Raw genomic sequence first — 21947 nt, forward strand, 5'->3', positions numbered from 1 at the left:
AGAGACAATTAATTTTTTTTTAAGGAAAGGCATTCCAAGCACAATAATATTTTTGTTTGTTTGGATAATCAGTAGATATCATCAGTAGATATTGTGAGGTTAGCATTACGTAGAAAATCCCGCATCACAACGTGGAGTGTTAAGGGGCTGCTAGAGCCGGTAAACTGTATATTTTAGAAAATGGTCTAATCAAGGAGAAGGTAGATATCTTCAGGATATCTAAGACCACTGGAAAGGACAAGAACATTAGAAAGCCACTCACTACAAAGGAGCTAACAAATCAGGCCAAAAATATTGGGCAAAATATGTACATGAATATCTTTCAGTAAATAATCGAATAATCAAAATAACTCTAAATGCTAAACGAGTAAAGAAGCTTAATAGACTAATACATATGTTAACATCTAAAACGGCAGAAGATATATAGTCCAGGATATTACGGTTTTCTGCTCACAATTCTTTTTCATCATCAATCATAATTAAAGATAACACCTGCATCATGAAAAATTAAAATATGCAACTGAGCACATACAAGCTAGAACAGTATAGGTATATGAAGATAAAAACACATACCGTAAATATAAGTTCAATATATTGTCTTCCTAGACACAAGAAAACAATTATGAATACTTTGGGAAAAAGATACATCATTGGTGGTGAATTAATGCAAAGAATACCCACTGACTCTAGACTAATTACCACTAAAGAAAAAGAACTGTTGTCAGCTATTAAAGAACAAAAAGGTCAAGTAATATCTACTGGTAGACCAAGATACTGGCCTACCGATAGGAACAAAATTCCAGACATGATAGATTTCTTTATTTGCAAAAATATCTCAGCTAACTATCTGGATATCAATGACGGCTGGAACATGAAGTCTGATCACTCACCGAAAATTTTAACTATGAGTGGAAAGCACGTTTAAACCCAACGACAATGATGGTAAAGAACTAAGATGGGAAGAACAATTCGAAACCGAAGAAAAAATAACGTTGACATCATTTAGAGGAGTATCAACAGAGATAAAAGAGAATATAAATCCTAAGAAAGCTCCAGAATATGATCTCATAAGAGGAGAACTATTAAAAAATCTACCAAGAAAAGCCATAGTTAAGCTGACACACCTAATAAATGCTGCTTTTAGATTGAGGTATGTTCCAAGATTCTGGAAAGTAGCCAAAGTCAATATGATCACATAATCAGGTAAACCTCCTAATGAAGTGACATCCTATCGACCAACATCACTCCTTCCGGTGATGCCAAAACTACTTGAAAAACTTCTATTGAAAAGATTAATACCAATAATAGAAAGAAAAAAAAATCTTATACCAAATCACCAGTTTGGTTTTAGAAATAAATATTCCACTATAGATCAAGTTCAAAGAATAACGAATATAACGAAAAAACATTGGAAGAAAAGAAAATCTGCTCTACAATCATCTTGGACGTAGGACAAGCGTTTAATAAAGTCTGGTATGAGGGTTTAAACTATAAACTAAAAACGTTTATGCCTAAACGGTATTCAGAAATCTTAGAATCATACATTTCGAATAGATATTTCAGAGTAAAATAAAAAGAAATGTACACCGATTTAAAGGAGATCAAAGCTGGCGTTCCACAAGGGAATATAATAGGTCTAGTCCTGTACCTATTGTATACGTAATGATATAGCCATACTAGCGATAGGAGACACTAGTGAAGAAGCGAAGAAGAAGACACTAGAAAATTAAATGAGAATGAGACTTAATCTGTTGTTCTTTATTAAACATCAGCAAAATACTTGGGCATCACCCAAGACGCAAGGCTGCGTTGAAAAGTCTATGTCAATAAGTGAAGAGGGGAGCTAGACATTAGATATAAGAAATGGTATTTGCTGATTGAAAAAAATTCAACATTATCCATTCATAATAAATTACAGGCAAGTACCGAGGCCAGTATGGGTATATGGGTGCCAACTATGGGGCTGTACCAAAGCTAGTAATCTACATATTATCCAGATATTTCAAAACAAAATACTAAGGAACATTGTTGATGCTCCTTGGTATATCCGTAACGGCAACCTCCACCAAGACCTGGATTTATTATAACCGTAAACAAAGTTATGGCTGTCCAAAAGAAGACTTTTATTTATCGAATACAAAACTCCAAACATATGATGTAAAATAATCGGAAACAGTAAGAAGATCCTAAAAAACCTTTAAAATTAGCACCCGTAAAAGTGATGTTAAACATAAAGTATGGTCACCATATTAAGTTGTAAGTAACTACAAAAAATTATTCACTGTTCTATTCCAAGCAAGTTATATATAAAACATTTTAAAATTCTCGACGCCTGCAAATATCAAACACACCGATATAATAAATACCTTTAAATCCGAATACTTTCTGATATAAATTTACAAAATCATATAATTCAGAATCCATTAGTTACGTTTTCGTGTAAGGATTTTCCAGTATCCGGCATCACTAAAACCAGATAACGACAAATCGTTTAAGGGAAACTATTCGGAATACAGGAAATCCTCAATATTAGGGTAATAAATCCCGGATCTTTACCGATATCTAGCTTGAGTTTTATGGTTTACGGAGGGACATGCCCGCCTTAAATTTATTTATACGGACGAATTTATCAGCATTTATTACTTAAAATGTATAAAATTATAGGTTTTTTTTTTAGTTTCTTACATAAGGTTTCATTACTTAGAAACTTTGTACTATAAAATAACTGTTCTCGTTGAAAATAAGACTAAATAAGTTGTAAATACTCTATGAAAAGCTACTTAAGAACCTGGAACTGAAGAACTAAGAACTAAGATTTATTTTTAACAGCATACGCGAAATGAGAGAACTGCCCTAAAATCAATTAATAAATCTAGGAGATTTGTAGAGCAAAAAGTCACAATACTCTTTTCGGGCATCCTTGTACAAAATGCAAACAGTGTTAATGATCGTCAAGATTGATAAGCCACATTAGTGGTAACTTTACGCAGCCATGTTTCGTGTAAATATTGATTCTAAACAAAACAAAATGTTTATGTTATTTGCATAAGGAGACATAATTACAACGTTTTTGTTACAGAGTTATTTGATATATGTGATAGACATAAATTATTAAGAACTTTTAAAAAGGTCATTTTAATGAGCGAAGATAAACTTTAAAAAGAAATATATTTTTATATAGAGTGAGTTCTTCGTATGAAAAGCTTCGATTATCTCGGAAACAGCTGGCACAATTTTTACAGATTTTGGCGCGTAAGGGTTGTCAGATCTTGCGTTTATCTGAAAATGTAATGAACTTTCTTATGTCAAACAGACACTGTATATTTACTCTGTCATTAAGAAATATGTAATGGATTCGACCGTAAGTTGATGGAATTTCATTTTATCAAGCAATAAAACACTGAAAACTTTCAAAAGAAAGGAAAAGAAAGGAATATTTCAGAAGGAATATTTCAGAACAAACAACAACTTAAGCGAATATATTAAGAACAAGAGCCAAATGAAAAAGCGCTTACACAGTGAGTAATACAAACTTATATGTTGCGACTGCCCAAAAACTTATATTGGTCAAACAGGTAGAACCTTTAACAAACGGATATCATAACACAAAAGGGATTTCAATAATAAAAAAAACATATTCTACTTATGCAATTCACCTTCTAGATTTTAATCATTTTTTTAGTAATCAATTTCATATTTTTCGCATTTAAAATAAAGGCCTTAAGCTATAATTATTAGAATCTATGGAAATTAACCAAATTAAAATATAGATATAATTTTGAATGACCAACTTATGATTGTTGCTTTACTATGTACCCTTATCTTGATTTTAGTAAGAAAAATTAGATAAAAATTAAAAAAAAAGGGGGATAAAAATACAAAAATCATATAGACAATGCATATTTTCAATATATTTAAGCGGATAATTTAACAAATTTAGCCGCATATCTAAAGCATTTTTATGTATTAAAATCTGAACTTTACTCATTAAACAATGTTTTACTTGGTTTAAATTTTCCTATTTTAATATTAAAATGGTACAGTTAAAATATTTACACATACTATTGGGCATTAACAATGTTGTTAAATTATTAAATAATATTGTAAAACAGGAAAATACTTTGCGCAAAATCAAATTAAAAAAACTGTACTTACTTTGGGGTCCTCACTTTAACCGGGAACCGCTTAGAGCTCGTTGATTTTGCCTGACAATTCTGACAGCTAAACTGTTGAAGCTCTTGGTTATAGTAAGGATTCGTAAAAGCGTTTACATAATGATCTGAGTTCGGATGGAATGCTGTACACACCGGATAACTGCTTCTTAGGGAATCAAATCCGTTAGGGTAATAAGCTTTGGGAGGGATCGTAGTGGCAGGAGGGATATTATTGTGATCGTAATATGACCTTGAATATTAAAAAAAATATATTTAAAAACAGTTTAAACAAAAATACTCTTTACTTCCGGTGTTCTTACAATTTCGAAAAATATTATTTTAAATAATATTGTAAACATGGAACAACAGGGTATATCAATAAACGGAAAAATCTTGAACAACATAAGATTCGCAGACGACACCACTTTTCTTGCAGACAATCTAGAGAAACTGCAATGCTTAGTAAATAGATTACATCAAGTCAGTATAAAATATGGACTACAAATGAACGTTAAGAAAACCAAGTACATGATTATTTCTAAGCAACATACATTAAGAAGGCTAGATATCGAGGGAAAACAAGAGAAAAAGAGTGAATAACTACAAATATCTAGGAACCTGGGTCATTGAAAAAAATGACCAAAGTAGAGAAATAAAAACGCGCATTGAAATTGCAAGACAAGCATTTATAAAAATGAAAACAATGTTTGTTAGTCGAGACCTTCCACTGGGGCCGAGGATAAGAGCCTTAAGATGCTACGTGTTCTTGACTTTGTTGTATGGAATGGAAAGCTGGACACTAAAAGTGGATAATATAAAGAAGTTAGAATCATTTAAGATGTGGTGCTATAGAAGGATTTTAAAAATACCATGGACTCAACGAGTTACAAATGCAGAAGTGTTAAGAAGGCTACAAAAGAGTTGCGAGGTCATAAAGCACAATAAAACAAGAAAGCTTTAATATTTAGGCCACATTACCAGTGGTGCGAAATATGAGATATAAAGGCTCATAATGCAAGGTAAATTCAAGGGTAAAAGATCCATAGGAAGACGAAGAATTTCCTGGCTAAGAAATCTAAGAGAGTAGTATAGTTGCAGCTCAGTAAATCTTTTCACATCAGCCGTCAATAAGGTACGGATAGCTGTGATGATAGCCAACCTTCGATAGAAGGAACTACAACAAGAAGAAGTTGCGATCCAGAAGAAAACTCATGACGAACATGGTCTTGAAAAGAGAAAAAATATAGAGTTATATGCCTGTAGGAGCTATGAATTTGCTATCAAGATACTTACTCTATAATATGCCCATATTTCAGAAAGTGAGTCTGTCTATCTGAAATGCTTATTACTACATCTCGCCTAGACCTTGATAAAACTTTAATAAACGTTCTCCTTTTTGAAGTTATACTCCTATAATAAACGTTCGACGTTGGAAATTTGTACGGGAGTAAATCGGCTGTAGCAGCAATGAATTGCTTCGGTCAGCAGTTTCGAAAATACGTATAGCCCTGATGATCGCCAACCTTCGGAACGAAGATGGCACTTGAAGAAGAAGAAATTGGCAAAATCATTACATATGTAAAATATAGGTAAGGGAAAGATCAGGGAAAGTCAGAAGATATATTTTCTATGTTTCGGCTATATGTTTCGGCTGATTGCCTTTCTCAAGTGATCACTTGAGAAAGGCAATCAGCCGAAACAGCTGTAGTGATAAGAATTGAAAATAAATTTTGTGGAAGTTTTGAAAACAAAGTTTTCAGTGTTTTATTGTTACATAAATGAATTTCCATCAAGTAACGGTCGAATCCATCAAATATTTAATATTTATTAATATTATTATTATTTTTTTATTAATATTATTATCATGGTAAATTAAACATATGCGTAAGTTATGTATGTTGTCATTTTTTAATACATATGAATATTGCATTTTAATTTTTATTGTATTTTTATATTAATATACAAAATAAACAATGAATTTTACTCCAGAGTATGTGTAAAAAATTTTTTTTGCATTCAACTCCTTTCATACATATATGAAAATAAAAATATACATTTTCATCAAAATATTAATTCAATCCTTTATTTACTATACTCCTATTACAGGTTCAAATGTTGTTTATATACAGCAAACTATGCACCATATACCTATATACCTAATTCTGTTCCTCTTTCTGCTCTCTCTTACCTATAGCATTACATATGTAATGATTGTGCAGATTGACTCCCTTATAAATTTGTAACGTCGAACGCGTGTATAGAAGTATAACTTCTACCGGCAGTCCCACTAGACTGCCAAACCCGTTTTTTTTTCTTCTTTTTTTTTTCTCTTTATAAGCAATATCTGCTTGTTCATTGGCGGATTAATACCTCTATGGAATATGGTGCCGATTGGTGACTTATCTCTTGCTATTTTGACGACACAGGTCTCCTCCATTCTGCGAATGTGGATATTCAATTATTTTTTTCTATTTTGTGTCATTTTCTTCGAATGTCTTTACTTTTCTTAGAATATCTCAGCGTATTTCCTGTAATTCTTCTCAGTATTCTCATCTCTGCTGTTTCCAGTACTCTTTGCGTTGTAGCTATGTCGGGTCTTGTTTTAAGGCATATGTCATTATTGGTTTTAAACTAGCTTTAATAAACGTAATTGGAATAAAAAGAGTGTTTTAGAAAAGGCCATAAAGTGGATTTCGTATGAAATCAACAGCTTGAATCGTTTTAAAAAAACAATAATCTCGGCTGCAAAAAATTCATTTCAAAACGCTACAGAAAAGAATACATACCAGGAAAAAATTCTATAAAGTGGTAATCTCGATAATTTCTATTTAAATGAAATGATAAACCAGAGAATACTAGAACTAAGGCTAAAAATTTGTTACATAAACTAGCTTTGAAGCAAGATGGTTCAAGACCCAACCGGCACTGTCTCAGAATCCTGCTATCTAAATTGTCTCAAAAATATGGACAAACTCATATACAAGTTCTTACAATAATTTCTTCTAATACAATTACTTGATTAATCAATCAGACGCTGGTGCGACGGAAGGTTCCAAGTTGTTATGTGTAACAAAAAAATTAAACAATGACTTAAGGCAGAGCTCAATCCACGCACTCTTTCTCTCCAAAATGTGTTATGGCGAGCACGCAACTGTGTGTGTGTGTTTTATCTCAATATTCAGACTACTTAGAAGATGATAAACAGCCACGCTGAGTATCTCGAGGTGTCGTCGAAGAACTATGAGAGGTTTTTAGGATAGTTTGTAATTCTTAAGTTAGTATAGTCTTATACCCTAAACTGTTAACATCTAAATAAATTTGTGCATTTCATTCAGAGTTACGTTATTTAATTCTCCAACAAACACATATCATTTTATAGAGAATAAAAGTAGCGCAGTCAGTAGAATTTCCAATTAGAAAAAGTAAAGCCTTTTTTTAATCGATTTTTATCGTTAATTGGAAAATTGGAGAATTAGTGACTTAGTATTTGAGTTCCGAGTGTAAGGCCACGAGGAAGGAAAACTGAATGAACCCGTAAGCAACTTCGAAGAATTCCAAGTGTAAGGCCACTTGTTGTGTAAAGCCACAAAGTAATTCGGAAGTTCTGGGGAGGCGCAACTAGCAACTTCGTGAAATCTTCTCAACCAGCTTTAGTGAAAAGCCACTCGACCCTGGAAACGGTGAAGCATTTCCACAGAAGAAGCAACATCTCGGCTACCATTCCGACTACAAACAGTTTAGAATTTCGACCAGTTCCAGTGTAAACCCAGTTGATCCAGAAGGTACAACGTTCTCCACCCGTTCTCTACCCGTTCCAGTGTAGACGCTGCAACGTTTTCGACCCCTTCCGGTGTAAAGCCACGTTCTCACGGAAGTACTTGAGGTTAGTCGAATTATATTAATTGTTTATTTGTTTTCATTTTTTTATTTACTCTGTTTCGCAATTTTCAAACTTTTAAGCTATCATATCTAGTATTTGCATTTTTTTTAATTGTTTAATTTATTTTTAATAATACAATGGCAACTAACGACGTAACAGCAACTACGCCAATAATTTCCGCTACCACTTCTAATAATTATATTAATTGTGACAAAGCTATCAAGCTTATAAATGTTTTTGATGGGTCCTCTTCAAAATTACATTATTTTATAGATTCTGTTGATTTCATTTTTGCAAAATTTGACCCAGCGGAATTGCAAATTTTTCCTTTTATTGTAAAAAGCAGGTTAAAGGGAAAAGCTCTTGATTTCATTGGCTCGAAAGAATTTTCGACATGGCAAGAGATAAAAAATGCTCTCCTTTCTCAGTTTGGTGAAAATTTGGATTTGCACTATCTAAATTTTGAGTTATGTCATTTTAAACAACGTTCTAATGAAAAACCTACAAATTTCGTTGATAGAATTGAAAAACAATTAATAAGAATCAATACAGTTATCAAATACGATTCAAATTTGAACAATGTTGAGAAAAAATGTTTAAATAATTTTCACAGTAAGACTGCAATTCTGACCGCTATTACGGGCATAAAAGAACCTTTGTGTCAAATGCTTCGCTCTTTAAATCCTAGTTCGTTACTTCAAATTAATCAAATTTTAAATGATTATGAAAACCAACAATATTTCAAACAAACAAATGACAATTTTTCTAAATTAATTATAAATAATGACAATGAAATTTTTTCAAGTACTGCAGGTACGCAAAAAACATTTTCTGATCCCGGTTCAACAAATCAATCGATAAATCCACCAATTAAATTAACCATTCCAAAGTGCACTGTTTGTCATAAATATGGACATGAAGCAGAAAAATGTTATCGTAAACCACAATCTCACAATGTTGTTCATAATACCTATTGCGACAACGATAGTTCAGAAAAAGAAATAGAAATCGAAGTTGATCAGGATTTTTTTAGAGCAAGTGCCGCTGACAACGTTACAGTTTACCAAGTAGCAAATAAACCGCTTCTTTACGCGCATATTAAAAATTTGAATATAAAATTATTAATTGATTCAGGGGCAGCTATATCAATATTGAAACCAGGTAAAATTTTAGACTCTTATCACTTTAATCATGAAAATTTTGAAATATTTGGTATTAATAACGAACCAATCCAAGTTACAAAGAGCGTAAACTTTAAGTTATTTTCGGGTGTTCAAAAATTCTATATAGTTGACATAAATTCTCCTTTTGATGGAATACTTGGTTATGATTTTTTAGAAAAGAATAAATGTGTTATTGACTTTGGTTTAAATACTTTATTTGCTAATCGCGAGGAAATCCCATTGTTTCAATCTGATCAGGAACATAATATACTTAGTGTAAATAATATACACGAACATCAAGTCCGAAGTAATAATGTTATTGACGTAACTGAAAAAATCGATACTATTGTAAGTAAACTAAAATTAGAAGCTCTGCCAAGAATTCGATTAAACCATGTCCATCAAAAGCAAAATGAATATACCGAATTTGAGAATATTAAAACTAACTTAAATTTAAATAATTTCTCCTACTCTAATGAGTAAATCTTAGACGTTAACAATAAGAATATTTTATATCTATACGATGAGAATGACAGAAATGTATATCATTTCGAAAATTTCATTTTAATAATGTAAAACCATTTTATGATGCGATTGACTAAACGAAGTTGAAGTGTAACACGACAAGTAGTAGATATGAGCTTTAATTATCCATATTATAAAGGAATTTTAATCAATAATAATTGCAATATATAATTCGATTACCTTATGGTACACTTGATCTACGGCTTTCTCATAACAACAAAAGTAGAATAAGTTATTGCCGGTTGGTTTTTTTTGTTCCATGTGGACCTACCTGCCCTGTACGGAGTATGAGAGGCTCTTCACTACAAGTCAAAATTTCGAAGCTGCAAAAGAAGCCCTTCTTGAATACCCCAGCTTCAGTCTTCAGGAGGGAGGTGTTATGGTGAGCACGCCACTGTGTGTGTGTGTGTGTGTGTTTTATCTCAATATTCAGACTACTTAGAAGATGATAAACATCCACACTGAGTATCTCGAGGTGTCGTCGAAGAACTATGAGAGGTTTTTAGGATAGTTTGTAATTCTTAAGTTAGTATAGTCTTATACCCTAAACTGTTAACATCTAAATAAATTTGTGCATTTCATTCAGAGTTACGTTATTTAATTCTCCAACGAACACATATCATTTTATAGAGAACAAAAGTAATGTACATCTCGGATCTTCCACATACCAGTTCTGATACCATAGAAACCACGGAAAATCTTTTTGCTGTTTCAATCTCAGTAATGACTATGTAAAACAAAATGAACAAAAACCATTATTGTGAAACAAATAAATAATCAACGTTTTTGATACTTACTCTTGTACAAATTTTTCTGACTGTTGCTTAGATACCATTTTGGTAGCTTTTTTTAGGGGCACCACTTTAATGGGAACTATCGTAGAGTGTTTGCTATAAATCTCGTCCAGATGCGGTGGAGCTGGAATTGTATGTAGATTTCGGCGGGCAGTATCCATCTGACAATCGCTATCGGTGTATTCTGTTTCATTATTGTCGACGTAATATTTGCATTGATTATTATGACGATATTCGTATTGAGGATGACGGGACATTTTCTACAAATAAAAATACATTAACTGATATAATTCGTTGTAACTCTGGATCTGTAAAACAATCTAGAACAGGTGTAGCTTTCCAAAGCTTCTGTCTTAGATTGAGTTTTAGATGTGTCGTTGCCTTGACTAACTATCCCGAATATCGACAAGAAAAAAAAGGTTATAGCGTTTGAACTTATATATCTCATAAAAACAAATATAGATGATATTCCAGACCTTTAATGAAAGTTTGATAGGCATTTACGCTGATGATAAGACTATCTGATCAGTTGGAAAGGGCCGTAAAGGAGCTGCTAGAAGACTACAGATTTCAGTGAATAAAATCAATTATTGGACAAAAAAATAGAAAATTAAACTTAATGTAACACAATCAATGCATGTCGATTTTACATATAAAAGAGAGCAATATAAGCTATGGAATAGATAACATTGAAGTCGCTGTTGCATACTCTGCAAAATAATTGGGGTTACATTTGGATAAGAGACTGCGTTGAAAAGTCAATATTAAAAAGAAAAGAGAGAATCGATACTTGGAAGATATTTTAAATTATCCATTGTTAACAAGCTGCTGATTTATAAACAAATATTACAACCAGTATGAATTTACAGCGCACATCTCTGGGAATGGGTCAGTAAAAATAACATTAAAAATATAGCGGTTTTAAAATAGGATACTAAAAAACAGCTCGTGGCTGAAAGACCAGAGGAAATGGTTCAACCGCTCATCTGCAGAAATCTTTCGAGCAGTAGTTTCCAGAACTACAATTGCCCTTTGGATCTCCAACCTTCGAAAGGAGACGGCGTCATGAGAAGAAGAAGAAGAAGCAGCTAAGTAAAGAACAGCTGCATCCACCGAGATCTGAAGATGGAGACAGCAGAACAAATAATAGCCAAATCTTATACTGTGTATAGAGCTAGTATCTATAAAAACATTACTGATAGAAACAATAAATGACAACTGTAAAAATTTAAGTTTGAATACAAATACTCATTGATCTTCTTGACTAGATTATACTACAAAGTACCCTCAGAATATTGGTATAAAAATAATATTGTTTTGAATTTATTTATTGTTTTCTTAATGAATTTAAAAATGTATGAAATAAATAAGGCTTTTAAGCATGCCTATCTTAACTTTAGAACCGACCCCACCGCACTAATTTTTTTGACATGCGCGCGATTCTGATGAACCTGTAAGTTGGCCGCCCATCTACCTTTAGTATTTCATATGACTTGTAACTGGGGATGTGTGTTTTATGTACCTTCATATTTAATCGTGTTTGCAGCGCATTTCCGATTTTAGACCCCACCTTGTGGTTTACGTAACAAGTTTTTAACGGTAAGTTATTTCTAATTATTAATATTTATAGCGTCTAATAAGTTTTTTTAAATTACAGCACCTCTATGGATCCAAATAAACGTCCTCTTACGCAAGAATAATTGTGAAAAGCCCTTTATGAGGATGATTCCAGTGGTAAAGAAAAATGTTCTTTAGGTGAAAGGGAAAATGAAGATTATGTATTACCGGACGACCATTTTCAAAAAATATATTTGATTTGACAGAATTGCAACAAGAGTTTGATGTTGATTTGTATCAAAACGACATAGACCAAGATTTAGAAGCAAACAACTGCCCCAAATTATTAGGTCGAAATAATTATATTTAGTTTCTTCTTCTTCTTCAAGTGCCATCTCCGCGGCAGAGGTCGGCAATCATCATAGCTATTCGAACTTTTGAGACGGCTGCTCTGAAAAGTTCATTTGATGTACATCCGTACCACTCTCTCAGGTTGCGGAGCCATGACATTCTACGCCTCACTATGCTTCTCTTTCCTTGGATCTTTCCCTGGATAATCAGTTGGAGCAAGGTGTATTTCTCTCCACGTGTAATATGTCCGAGATATTCCAATTTTCTTGTTTTAATTTATTATGATATTTAGTTTACACAACCTATAATTAGTAACAGAACCAGAACATCAAAAAAAAAATTGTTCTTTATTTTCCCGGTCCAAATAGGGAATCTACACATAAAACCAACGTAATAGAATTGTTTTTTCCTGACTCGCTAATAGAAATAATTTTGAATAACACAAATAAAGAAATAAAAATTATCAAAACAAAATTTACCGTAGAACAATACTATAATCAGGAAACGAACAAAAGTGAGTTGTTAGCACTTTTTGGCTTATTATATTTTGCTGAAGTTTTAAAAGATGCCCATCTTTCAGTAATAGATACGTGGTCTGAAAAATTTGGTGTTCCCATATTTAGATGCACTATGTCCAAAAACTGTTTTGAATTTCTTTTAATGTGTTTACGCTTCGACGATAAAACCAATCGCGCAGAACGTAAGGCTGCACCTATCAGAAAAATTAATATGGGATATATTTATTTAACGTTGTCAAAACAATTATACTCCGTCAGAGTATCTAACTTAACTTAACTTAATATTATCCCCGTATATGCACCGGATAACAGCAAAAACAAGGAAGACAAAGATGCTTTTTATGAACAGCTCTAAGATCTACTGGACACCACAATAGCCGGTAGTAAAACAATAATTCTCGGCGACCTAAACGCCAGAGTAGGCAACATACCTGTGGCTGGAGTTACACAAAGATTTAACAAAGAAACGCTCAACGACAACGGAAAAAGACTTCTAGAACTTTGTTTAATGAATAACCTCCGAATTTACACATACTTTGACCACCCAATACAACCAATACAACATAAGATCACCTGGTCAGATACAAAAGGACGTAACTCTATGATTGACTACATTATAACAAACAGACAAATACACCCCAAGAATATAATAGATGTGCGCACTCTATCTTCCGCCAAGGTAGGATCCGACCATGGCCTGGTACTAGGAAAAATAAATATAGCAATCACCACACAAGACAAGCGAAATACAAAAGTAGAAGAAAAGTTAAACATAGAAAGCTTAGAAGAAGAAGTGACACAAAACTTGTATAGAAACAGACTAACAGAAAAGCTAAACAGCCATAACCTAGAGACTAAAAAGAATATAAAAGAAACCTGGAAATTATTAATAAATGTATCCTACAAGCAGCGGAAGAAGCTTTAGGTAAAAGAAAAGTGAACAGAAATAAACGGAAATACAAAACACCATGGTACGACGAAAAGGTAAAAGCACTAGCAAATGAAAAGAAACAAGCTTTCCTAACATACAGAGGAGTGAAGACACCGGAGGCACGAGAAGACTACGTGAGAATCAGGAAGAGAGTAAACCAAGAAATAGATAACATCAAAAAAGAACACTGGGAGAAATTTACCAAAGATATGGAATACGACCTCTATGGATACCAGAAAAAGGTGTGGAAGATGATGAGACAAAAAAAAAAGAAATGAATGAATTTATGCGCATAGATAAAATTGCGGAGGAACAATGGACTAAGCATTTCACGAAATTATATGGAAAAGGAGAAGAAGAGAACAGAGAAATAACCATTAACGAAACTCACGATAGAGTACTAATATCAGAAGAAGAGCTAGAAGAACGAATAAAAAAATTAAAAAACAGAAAAGCACCTGGTCCTGATAAGATAAACAATGAACTACTAAAATATGGTGGAACAACACTACGCAAATGGCTCCTAAAATTATTCGTCGATATAATAAATACCGGAGTAGTACCAGCGGAATGAAACGAAAGTCTCATGCTACTGATACTTAAAAAGGGAGACTCGAGAAATCCTGAAAATTATAGAGGCATTAGTCTGATGAATAGTACATTAAAATTGTTAACGGCAGTCATAAAAGATAAAATCGAGGAAAAAGCGAACATGGCAGATGAACAACAAGGCTTCCGAAAGAACCGCAGCACAATAGACGCAATTTTTATTATCAGACAAATAATAGAGAAGTCTATTGAATATGGAAAACCAGCATACATGTACTTTGTAGATTTAAAAAGTGCTTTTGACAGGGTGAAGCGAAATGACATCTTAAATTTATTACAAGCTGAACAAATAGACCATCAGATAATAAGGACAATTAATAAAATTAACAAGAGCAACAAGACCAGAGTTATAATGCCAACAGGGGAAACAGAATGCATAGAACTAAAAGGAGGAATCCACCAAGGAGACTCTCTCAGCCCATTGTTATTCAATATAGTGATGAAATAAATAATTCACGAAGTAAGAAAACGACACGGATACCACATGGGAGCGCACAAAATCACGATACTATGCTATGCCGATGATGCAGTACTAATTGCTGATAACGAAGATAACCTACAAAGGCAGATCCACACCTTCAATATCACAGCAAACAAACTTAATATGAGAATATCAGTAGAAAAGACTAAATGTATAGCGATCAGTAAAGAGCCGCGTAGATTCAAACTAGAAATAGACGGCAAAATTGTAGAACAATTAATGAAATTCAATTACCTAGGAGTAGAGATCACTAGTGACAGGGATATAAGAACCACAAGGCAAGCATCAAAAACAATGCAAAATTCAAAATATTAACAGGTGGATAAAAACAAGAAAAAAAAAACTGGAACGAATATGTAAACCGAATGGGACCAGATAGAATAGCGAACATCTGTAAAAACAACAAGCCGTATAGCAGAAGAACCTTTGGAAGGCCGCCAAAAAGGTGGAAAGATAATGTAGAGTCAACAACGACTGAAACAGAATAAGAGGCAGACAAACAGGAGTAATCCTAGTCGCGCGAAGAAGAAGAAGAAGAAGTATCTAACAATAGACGAGCAACTGCTGGGCTTTAGAGGTAGGTGTCCTTTTAAAATGTACATTCCCAGCAAGCCTGATAAGTATGGTTTAAAAACAAGCTTTATGTTGCTCTTTACCAATATATGTACTATATATTGGTAAAAAGCAGCGAGATCCGCAGAAAGGTTCAACTCATACCCAGTATGTTTTAAAGCTAACTGAGAAAATTCAGGGTAGCAATCGCAATATCACCATGGATAACTGGTTTTAGTCATGTGAATTAGCCGAAAACTTATTACAAAAGAGTTTAACAATGGTTGGAACGCTTGGAAAAAAATAAAAGAGAAATACCTACACAATATTTGGAAACGAAGCGATCAGAAATTCCTTCCTCGGCATTTGCATTTACGTAAAAGTTAACACAAGTATCACATTTACTAATGTTTGTATTTTGAGATCGATTCCCGAAGTGGAAATTGAAACGTCAATAAACTTACTTTAAACTTTAATTGTGGCTTATTCCCATTTGAATATTAATTACTTTAAAATTCCACAAAAAAATAGCTCCAGAACTAGTATCACATGTTCCAAAATGAAACAAATGCGTTCTATTAATCATTTGTATGCACTCGTTAATGTAGTTATCAAAAAACCAGAAATAATTCTATTCTACAACAGCACTAAGGGAGGCGTCGATACTTCGATCAACTGTGTCACGCAAAAACCGTTGCCGGGAAAACAAGAAGATGGCCACTGAGAGTTTTTTATGGAATGATATACAAAGGACGAGTAAACACAATGGTTTTATACAGACTGAAACATTCTGATGAAAAAAATTTCCCGTTCGAAATTCTTGAGGTCCTTAGCTGATGCATTAGTGCAAGATTATATGCAACAAATAATGAATAACAAAAACATAATGACGGGATTAGATTCTTATTTCGATGCAGGGTACCCGCAAGCCGCTTATACGTATTTCAACCTCTTTAGATCTCATAATAACGGCATATGAAGTTGCTCTATATATGTGGTTAGAGCATATGTATAAGAGCAACTGCATATGTCGTTCTGATGAGACTTAAAGATGTTGAAATACATATAAGCGGCTTGCGGGTGCCCTGCATCGAAATAAAAATCTAATACCGACATTATGTTTTAGTTCTTTACTCCGTTTGGAGTACCAGAAACGGAATTACTACGATTTTTTACCGCAATGAACGGCACGTGTGAATAAATATTGTTGATTGCTTTGCCGACTAAGTCATCAATCTGCCTGCTTTGCAAGTTTTAGAAAGCACAGTGGTAAAGATTTGGATTTAGTTTCGCCAAGTAGGAAATCTTAGGATTACTAGTATTGTTAAAGAATGAATAATATACGGCTTCCAAAAAATTTAAGCGAATCTATTTGTGATTATTTGCAATATCCAGACAAAATACCCACTGTAAATCCTTAGAGTGGAAATAGTAGAAGTAACGGTAGAAAAGGCCGTCATATTTGTGTTTATTGTGAAAAAAATATGTTTCCAGAACACCAATTTATTATTCGTGGAGATTGTAAATAATATAAAAATAAACTATTCAATTCTTAACTTGTTTTTTAATTTACTTTCGACATCTTAAAAAGTATTTGTCAAATATAAGTACTTTTATATTTTGACTCACTCTGTTTATTAGTTTTGCTTATTGTTATTTAACGATACCTTTTCTGATTAGAAATCAACTAATTTAGTAAATTTTTTGACAAATAACTTAAAAAAACATTTAAATGTCTTTTATTTTGAAAAATATTTTCGGATCGCCGGTGACTCCACCTTGTGAAAATCGTTCCATTAATTTCACCTTGTGGTTCTAGGGTTAAATAACAAAATTATAATATAAATATAAACGCAATTCAACAAGTAGCAGATTTAAACGACTACTCACTTTCTGTATATTATTATACACTTCCACTAATTTAATCCAAATTTCTGTGGCAAGCAATTAATTGTATGAATTAAGTAACACAGATTTAATGCCTTGATTGGGTTGAAAGATTCTAATCCCTCATCAGGATTGCATGCAGTATTAATTAGTATTCGAATGGGGGATGTAGCGAGACTCCCACTAATTTAATATTTAATTATTGGCAATCCTATACGCGGTAAACTTCATTGCTCTAAGTGCCAGTCAACATCATATGAAATAGGAACGAGGATCCGGTGTAATAACTCCTTTGTTAATTACGAAGGTTAGAAGTAGACAGATCGGCAAACGATTACTGTATATGTGATACAGAAGAGATACTCAGCATATATATATATATATATATATATATATATATATATATATATATATATATATATATATATGTATATATATATATATATATATATATATATATATATATATATATATATATATATATATATATATATACAGGAGTACGGCCGTCAAAATTATTCAATGAGTAAGTTCCAAAAGAACTAAATCTTTTGGTCACGAGGATATCGGTCCAAGAAGAAGTAATAAAAGGAAATCACAGTTCCATTCCTATATTTGAAGACGTTTCGCTTATTATATTTACAAGCTTCATCAGTTCAATCTAAAAGAATACAATGGTGGTAGGCAACAATATAAAACATGGAAAAAGAACTTACGAATGGTGAGTGAAGAATGATAAGGTGTAAAACAAACACACCATTCTCTTGGTAACCATGGTCAACATATTAAAATGGTGGCGTTAAAATAGTAGCTAAATGTTTATATGTGGTAGCATTCATTTATAACAACGAGAAAAAATTTTACTTTAAAAGTGAAAGAAATGAATAAAAACTACTACGAAGCACTATAAAAACCGCAATGTGACGGGTCAAACAACGGAGGTCAAGAAAAGATTTGACCAAACCAGAAAAATTACATGACTTAACATATGTTTACACATACAAGACAGATAGTTTACACAACAGACAATAGGGAAAAAAGACGCAGACGACGTGTCCTCTCTCCTTCACCAATTCATCCATAATTTCCTTGATTCTTCGGTTGAAGAGTTATTTATATTCGCAGATTCTTGTGGGGGCCAAAATAAAAACTATATAAACTATATAGTTGCAAAATTTCTGTATCATCTTGTTCACATAGAGAAGAGACTTAAGACCATACATACGATTTTCTCAATGAGAGGGCATTCATACATGGAAACAGATAAAAATATGGGGATTATAAATAAAAAATCAAGAGTTGAATTGCCAGAGGAATGGGCTGAAGTTTTCCGGAATTCAAGAAAAAAACCGTTTGCTTTTGATGTGATTGAAGTTGACCAAAATATGCTGAAATCCTGGACTGAGTTTTGATAACAAATTCTTTAAAAAACGTCTATTTCAAACAAGACCTATAAAAGTTTTGAAAATTGAAAAAAAATCTCCCCATTTGATTTTTTATCGTCCAACGTACTATGGAAATTTCGTTTCAAATACAGTAATTCCAAAGGGCAAAAATACCAATGACACTCCATTTACCTTTAGCATCTCATCAGCAGCTGCTTACTCTTTCTAAAGAAAAATTTAAAAATGTAGCATCTCTTAGTGCATTTTGTTCCAAAGAAGCTCAGCAGTACTTTAAATCTTTACCACATCAGTAAATAAGTATTCTTCTTAAGTAACTATATTGTTTTTTAATCGTAATAAAAGATAATAAAGGCCTTGTTTAACTTATTTTTGAGCGCTAGCAGTAACATTTTCTTCATTATTAATTTAAAATATTTTTTATTAAATTAATATAGTTAACACTTATACGGTTATATAACATATTTTACTAAATTGTTTAGCAACCTGTTAAAAAAAAAGGAGTTTAGGATCATACAAGTTAAATTTTACAAAATAAAAAAATAGAAAATGTAGTTTTCTGAAAAATGTACTAATAGTGACATTGCGCCTTTATTCCTTGCACCCTTCACATATATATGGAAATCTGAACTTAAAAATCAGAAAAATACCGTCGATATTGTTATAGTATAACTTTTAAACGTACAGAACTAAACTATATACAAAAAGAAAGATGTACTATGCTATAATTTCACTATTTGGGAGACTGATTCATCGTTTAAACGCTGAATATCCTCAAATTTAAATGTACACAGCGGGCCTCATAAATTATCTGTTTTCTCAGTTGCAATTTGCGTTTTCTCATCAAAAATTACACAATATATAAGTAGTATATTTATTTGTGCTTCTTTATAAAAAAATTGAGCAGGAGTTGTCGTACAGTGTAGCCAATTCTTGTTCACAAGTAGTAATTATGGTCATACAAAACCTGTATTATTCCACGCAGCGATTATTACCGTCATAAAAATACCAAAAAACATGATTTTTTCAATAGTAAAAATTAAACACAAAATTGTAATTAAATAAATTTTATTTATATATTCCGCTTCGTTACATATTTAAGTTTATAAAATAAAAATCGATATTTTAAAACATTATTTTTTAATCGTTTGGCAACTTTGGAATTAGCGACGGAACTCCGTTTCAATTCCGACCCACAGAAAGCCGTAAAACTAGTTTTTGCCGAGCAAGTGCCCATCAACAATCGTTCATTTACATTGGCGTTTCTGAGGGTAGTGCATGTGTTGCATTTTGTGAATATATTTTATGCGATAAGTTTGTGTTATTGATAAAACGTGTTATTGATTATACGAGTGTTATAGTTTGTCGTTTTATAGTAAATTTACATTTTATGATCATAAGAATAAGAAAGATGAAATCTAATCAATAAATGTTAGAATGCGATTTTTCAGCTATATATGTAGTAATGTAAATTCGGTATTGTAATATATTGAATTAATAAAATTAACCTCTGTAAAAAATATCTTAAAATTAAATGTAATTTCTAAGAGCTTTTGCTTAAAACTGGGTTGCCAATCGTTAATTGAGCTCTTAATAGCACTCAATTCGCCTTTTAAGGAAAACGAAGTTTCAAAGCAAAAACTTACTAAAAGGTCAGAAAAAATCATTCGTCAAAAATAAAAACATTCTACATATCTGACTAATAAATAAAACAAAAATATAAAGTGTTAATTAATATTTTCACTAATAATTTACTACGTTAATTAACAGTGATTTAATTTGAATCTCTAAACGTAGCTGCTAAATTTTTTATTCCAGTTGGAAAATCACTCAAAAAGGCTTGCTTTGAAGAATCAATAAACTTATCGACCCATACTTTAGATTTCGTATGTCCAGCATTAACCTAAGTCTCATCCAGGTAATAAATCTTACGACCATTATTTTGTTAAGATTTAATTTTCTTTAAATACTCTCTCCTTTACAAAATATTTTCATCTTCTTCAGACAACATACTCTGCCTTTCTCGTTTTTGATACTTAAAATTAAATAATGTCTTAAGAAGTTTATAAAATGTTGTTCTTTTAAAATTAGGCAGAACGTTATCCTCATTAACATCTCTTAAAACTTTGTCTACCGTACGAATCTCGTTTCTAAATAAAATGCATGCACCTTTTGTCTTATGGAATTATGATCAGCTCTGTCTACTAAATCGATTATTGTGTTGCGATTCAGATTAGCTTTTGGGTCTAAAAATGTGTGAGTATTTTTATATTCTCTGAGTATTATATAAAAACTTTATCTGCAAACTTCTGTGCAACTTTTATTACCGACTCATCTATTGCTAGAATATATTTCTTTTATTTCACATGTATAAGTATTAAAAATAATTTTTTTCTTGTTGACATCGAAAAGGCATTTTTGTGTTGGTTTTCTTGAAGGACTGACAGTTATTTCAGCAACATCGTCAGCAGTATCTTTGTTGGACGCATTTGTTTTTTTTCTATACTTATTATTAATTGAATCAGTCAATATTTAAAAATAATTAAATGGACATTAATCTATAAAAACACTATACTTACTTAACAGAACACAACAAGAATAAAATACAAATATTATTAACTAATAACAACGTTCACTAATTATTGCTCTTGTAACAAACTGAAAGCCAGTCTTTCTAAAACAAGTAGCATTTCTTCTAAGTTTTTATAATTTAATAGGAAAGAAAAACCGTACGCCTATGGCTTTTTACGTGTCTTACCGTGATTCTGTTTATTCTCAGTGCATCTTTATCTTGAATAGACTGTGGGTTTAAACATTAAGCAACAATATTAGCCATTTGTCAAAGAAAATATTTATCTACTATCGTAATGGTAGTTTTACCCGAGCCATCAAAAGTTGTGAAAATATTATTTTAAATTTTCCATTACAGTATAAAAATATAAGCGAGGGAATACTTACTCTATTCGTTTTATATACATACGCTGTGATGGTTATACTGTAACCAATAAGCCGAATATTAACATACTCGTTCACTGCGAGGTACAGCAAGAGCTAGATTAAAGTAAATTTTATCGTATAATATCTTGTCGTAGCTGTATCACTTAAAAATAAATTATCTGTAAGCTGCGTCCTAAATTCTTTA

General features: G+C 32.2%; 1 protein-coding gene across 1 annotated transcript in view; it reads right to left on the reverse strand.

Moving 5' to 3' along the window:
* The window catches only part of LOC140440230 (uncharacterized), a 139113-nt gene that overhangs the window by 110542 nt on the left and 6624 nt on the right, over positions 1-21947 (reverse strand). Inside the window, exons 2-3 of the mRNA XM_072530587.1 lie at positions 10520-10776; positions 4156-4404 (exon numbers count right to left, since the gene is read on the reverse strand). Coding sequence (XP_072386688.1) covers positions 4156-4404; positions 10520-10773 — 503 coding nt within the window. The 5' untranslated portion in view covers positions 10774-10776. The remainder of the gene's footprint in view (positions 1-4155; positions 4405-10519; positions 10777-21947) is intronic.

This window comes from Diabrotica undecimpunctata, chromosome 4, assembly GCF_040954645.1.
Source record: "Diabrotica undecimpunctata isolate CICGRU chromosome 4, icDiaUnde3, whole genome shotgun sequence".
NCBI classification, from domain to species: Eukaryota; Metazoa; Arthropoda; class Insecta; order Coleoptera; family Chrysomelidae; genus Diabrotica; species Diabrotica undecimpunctata.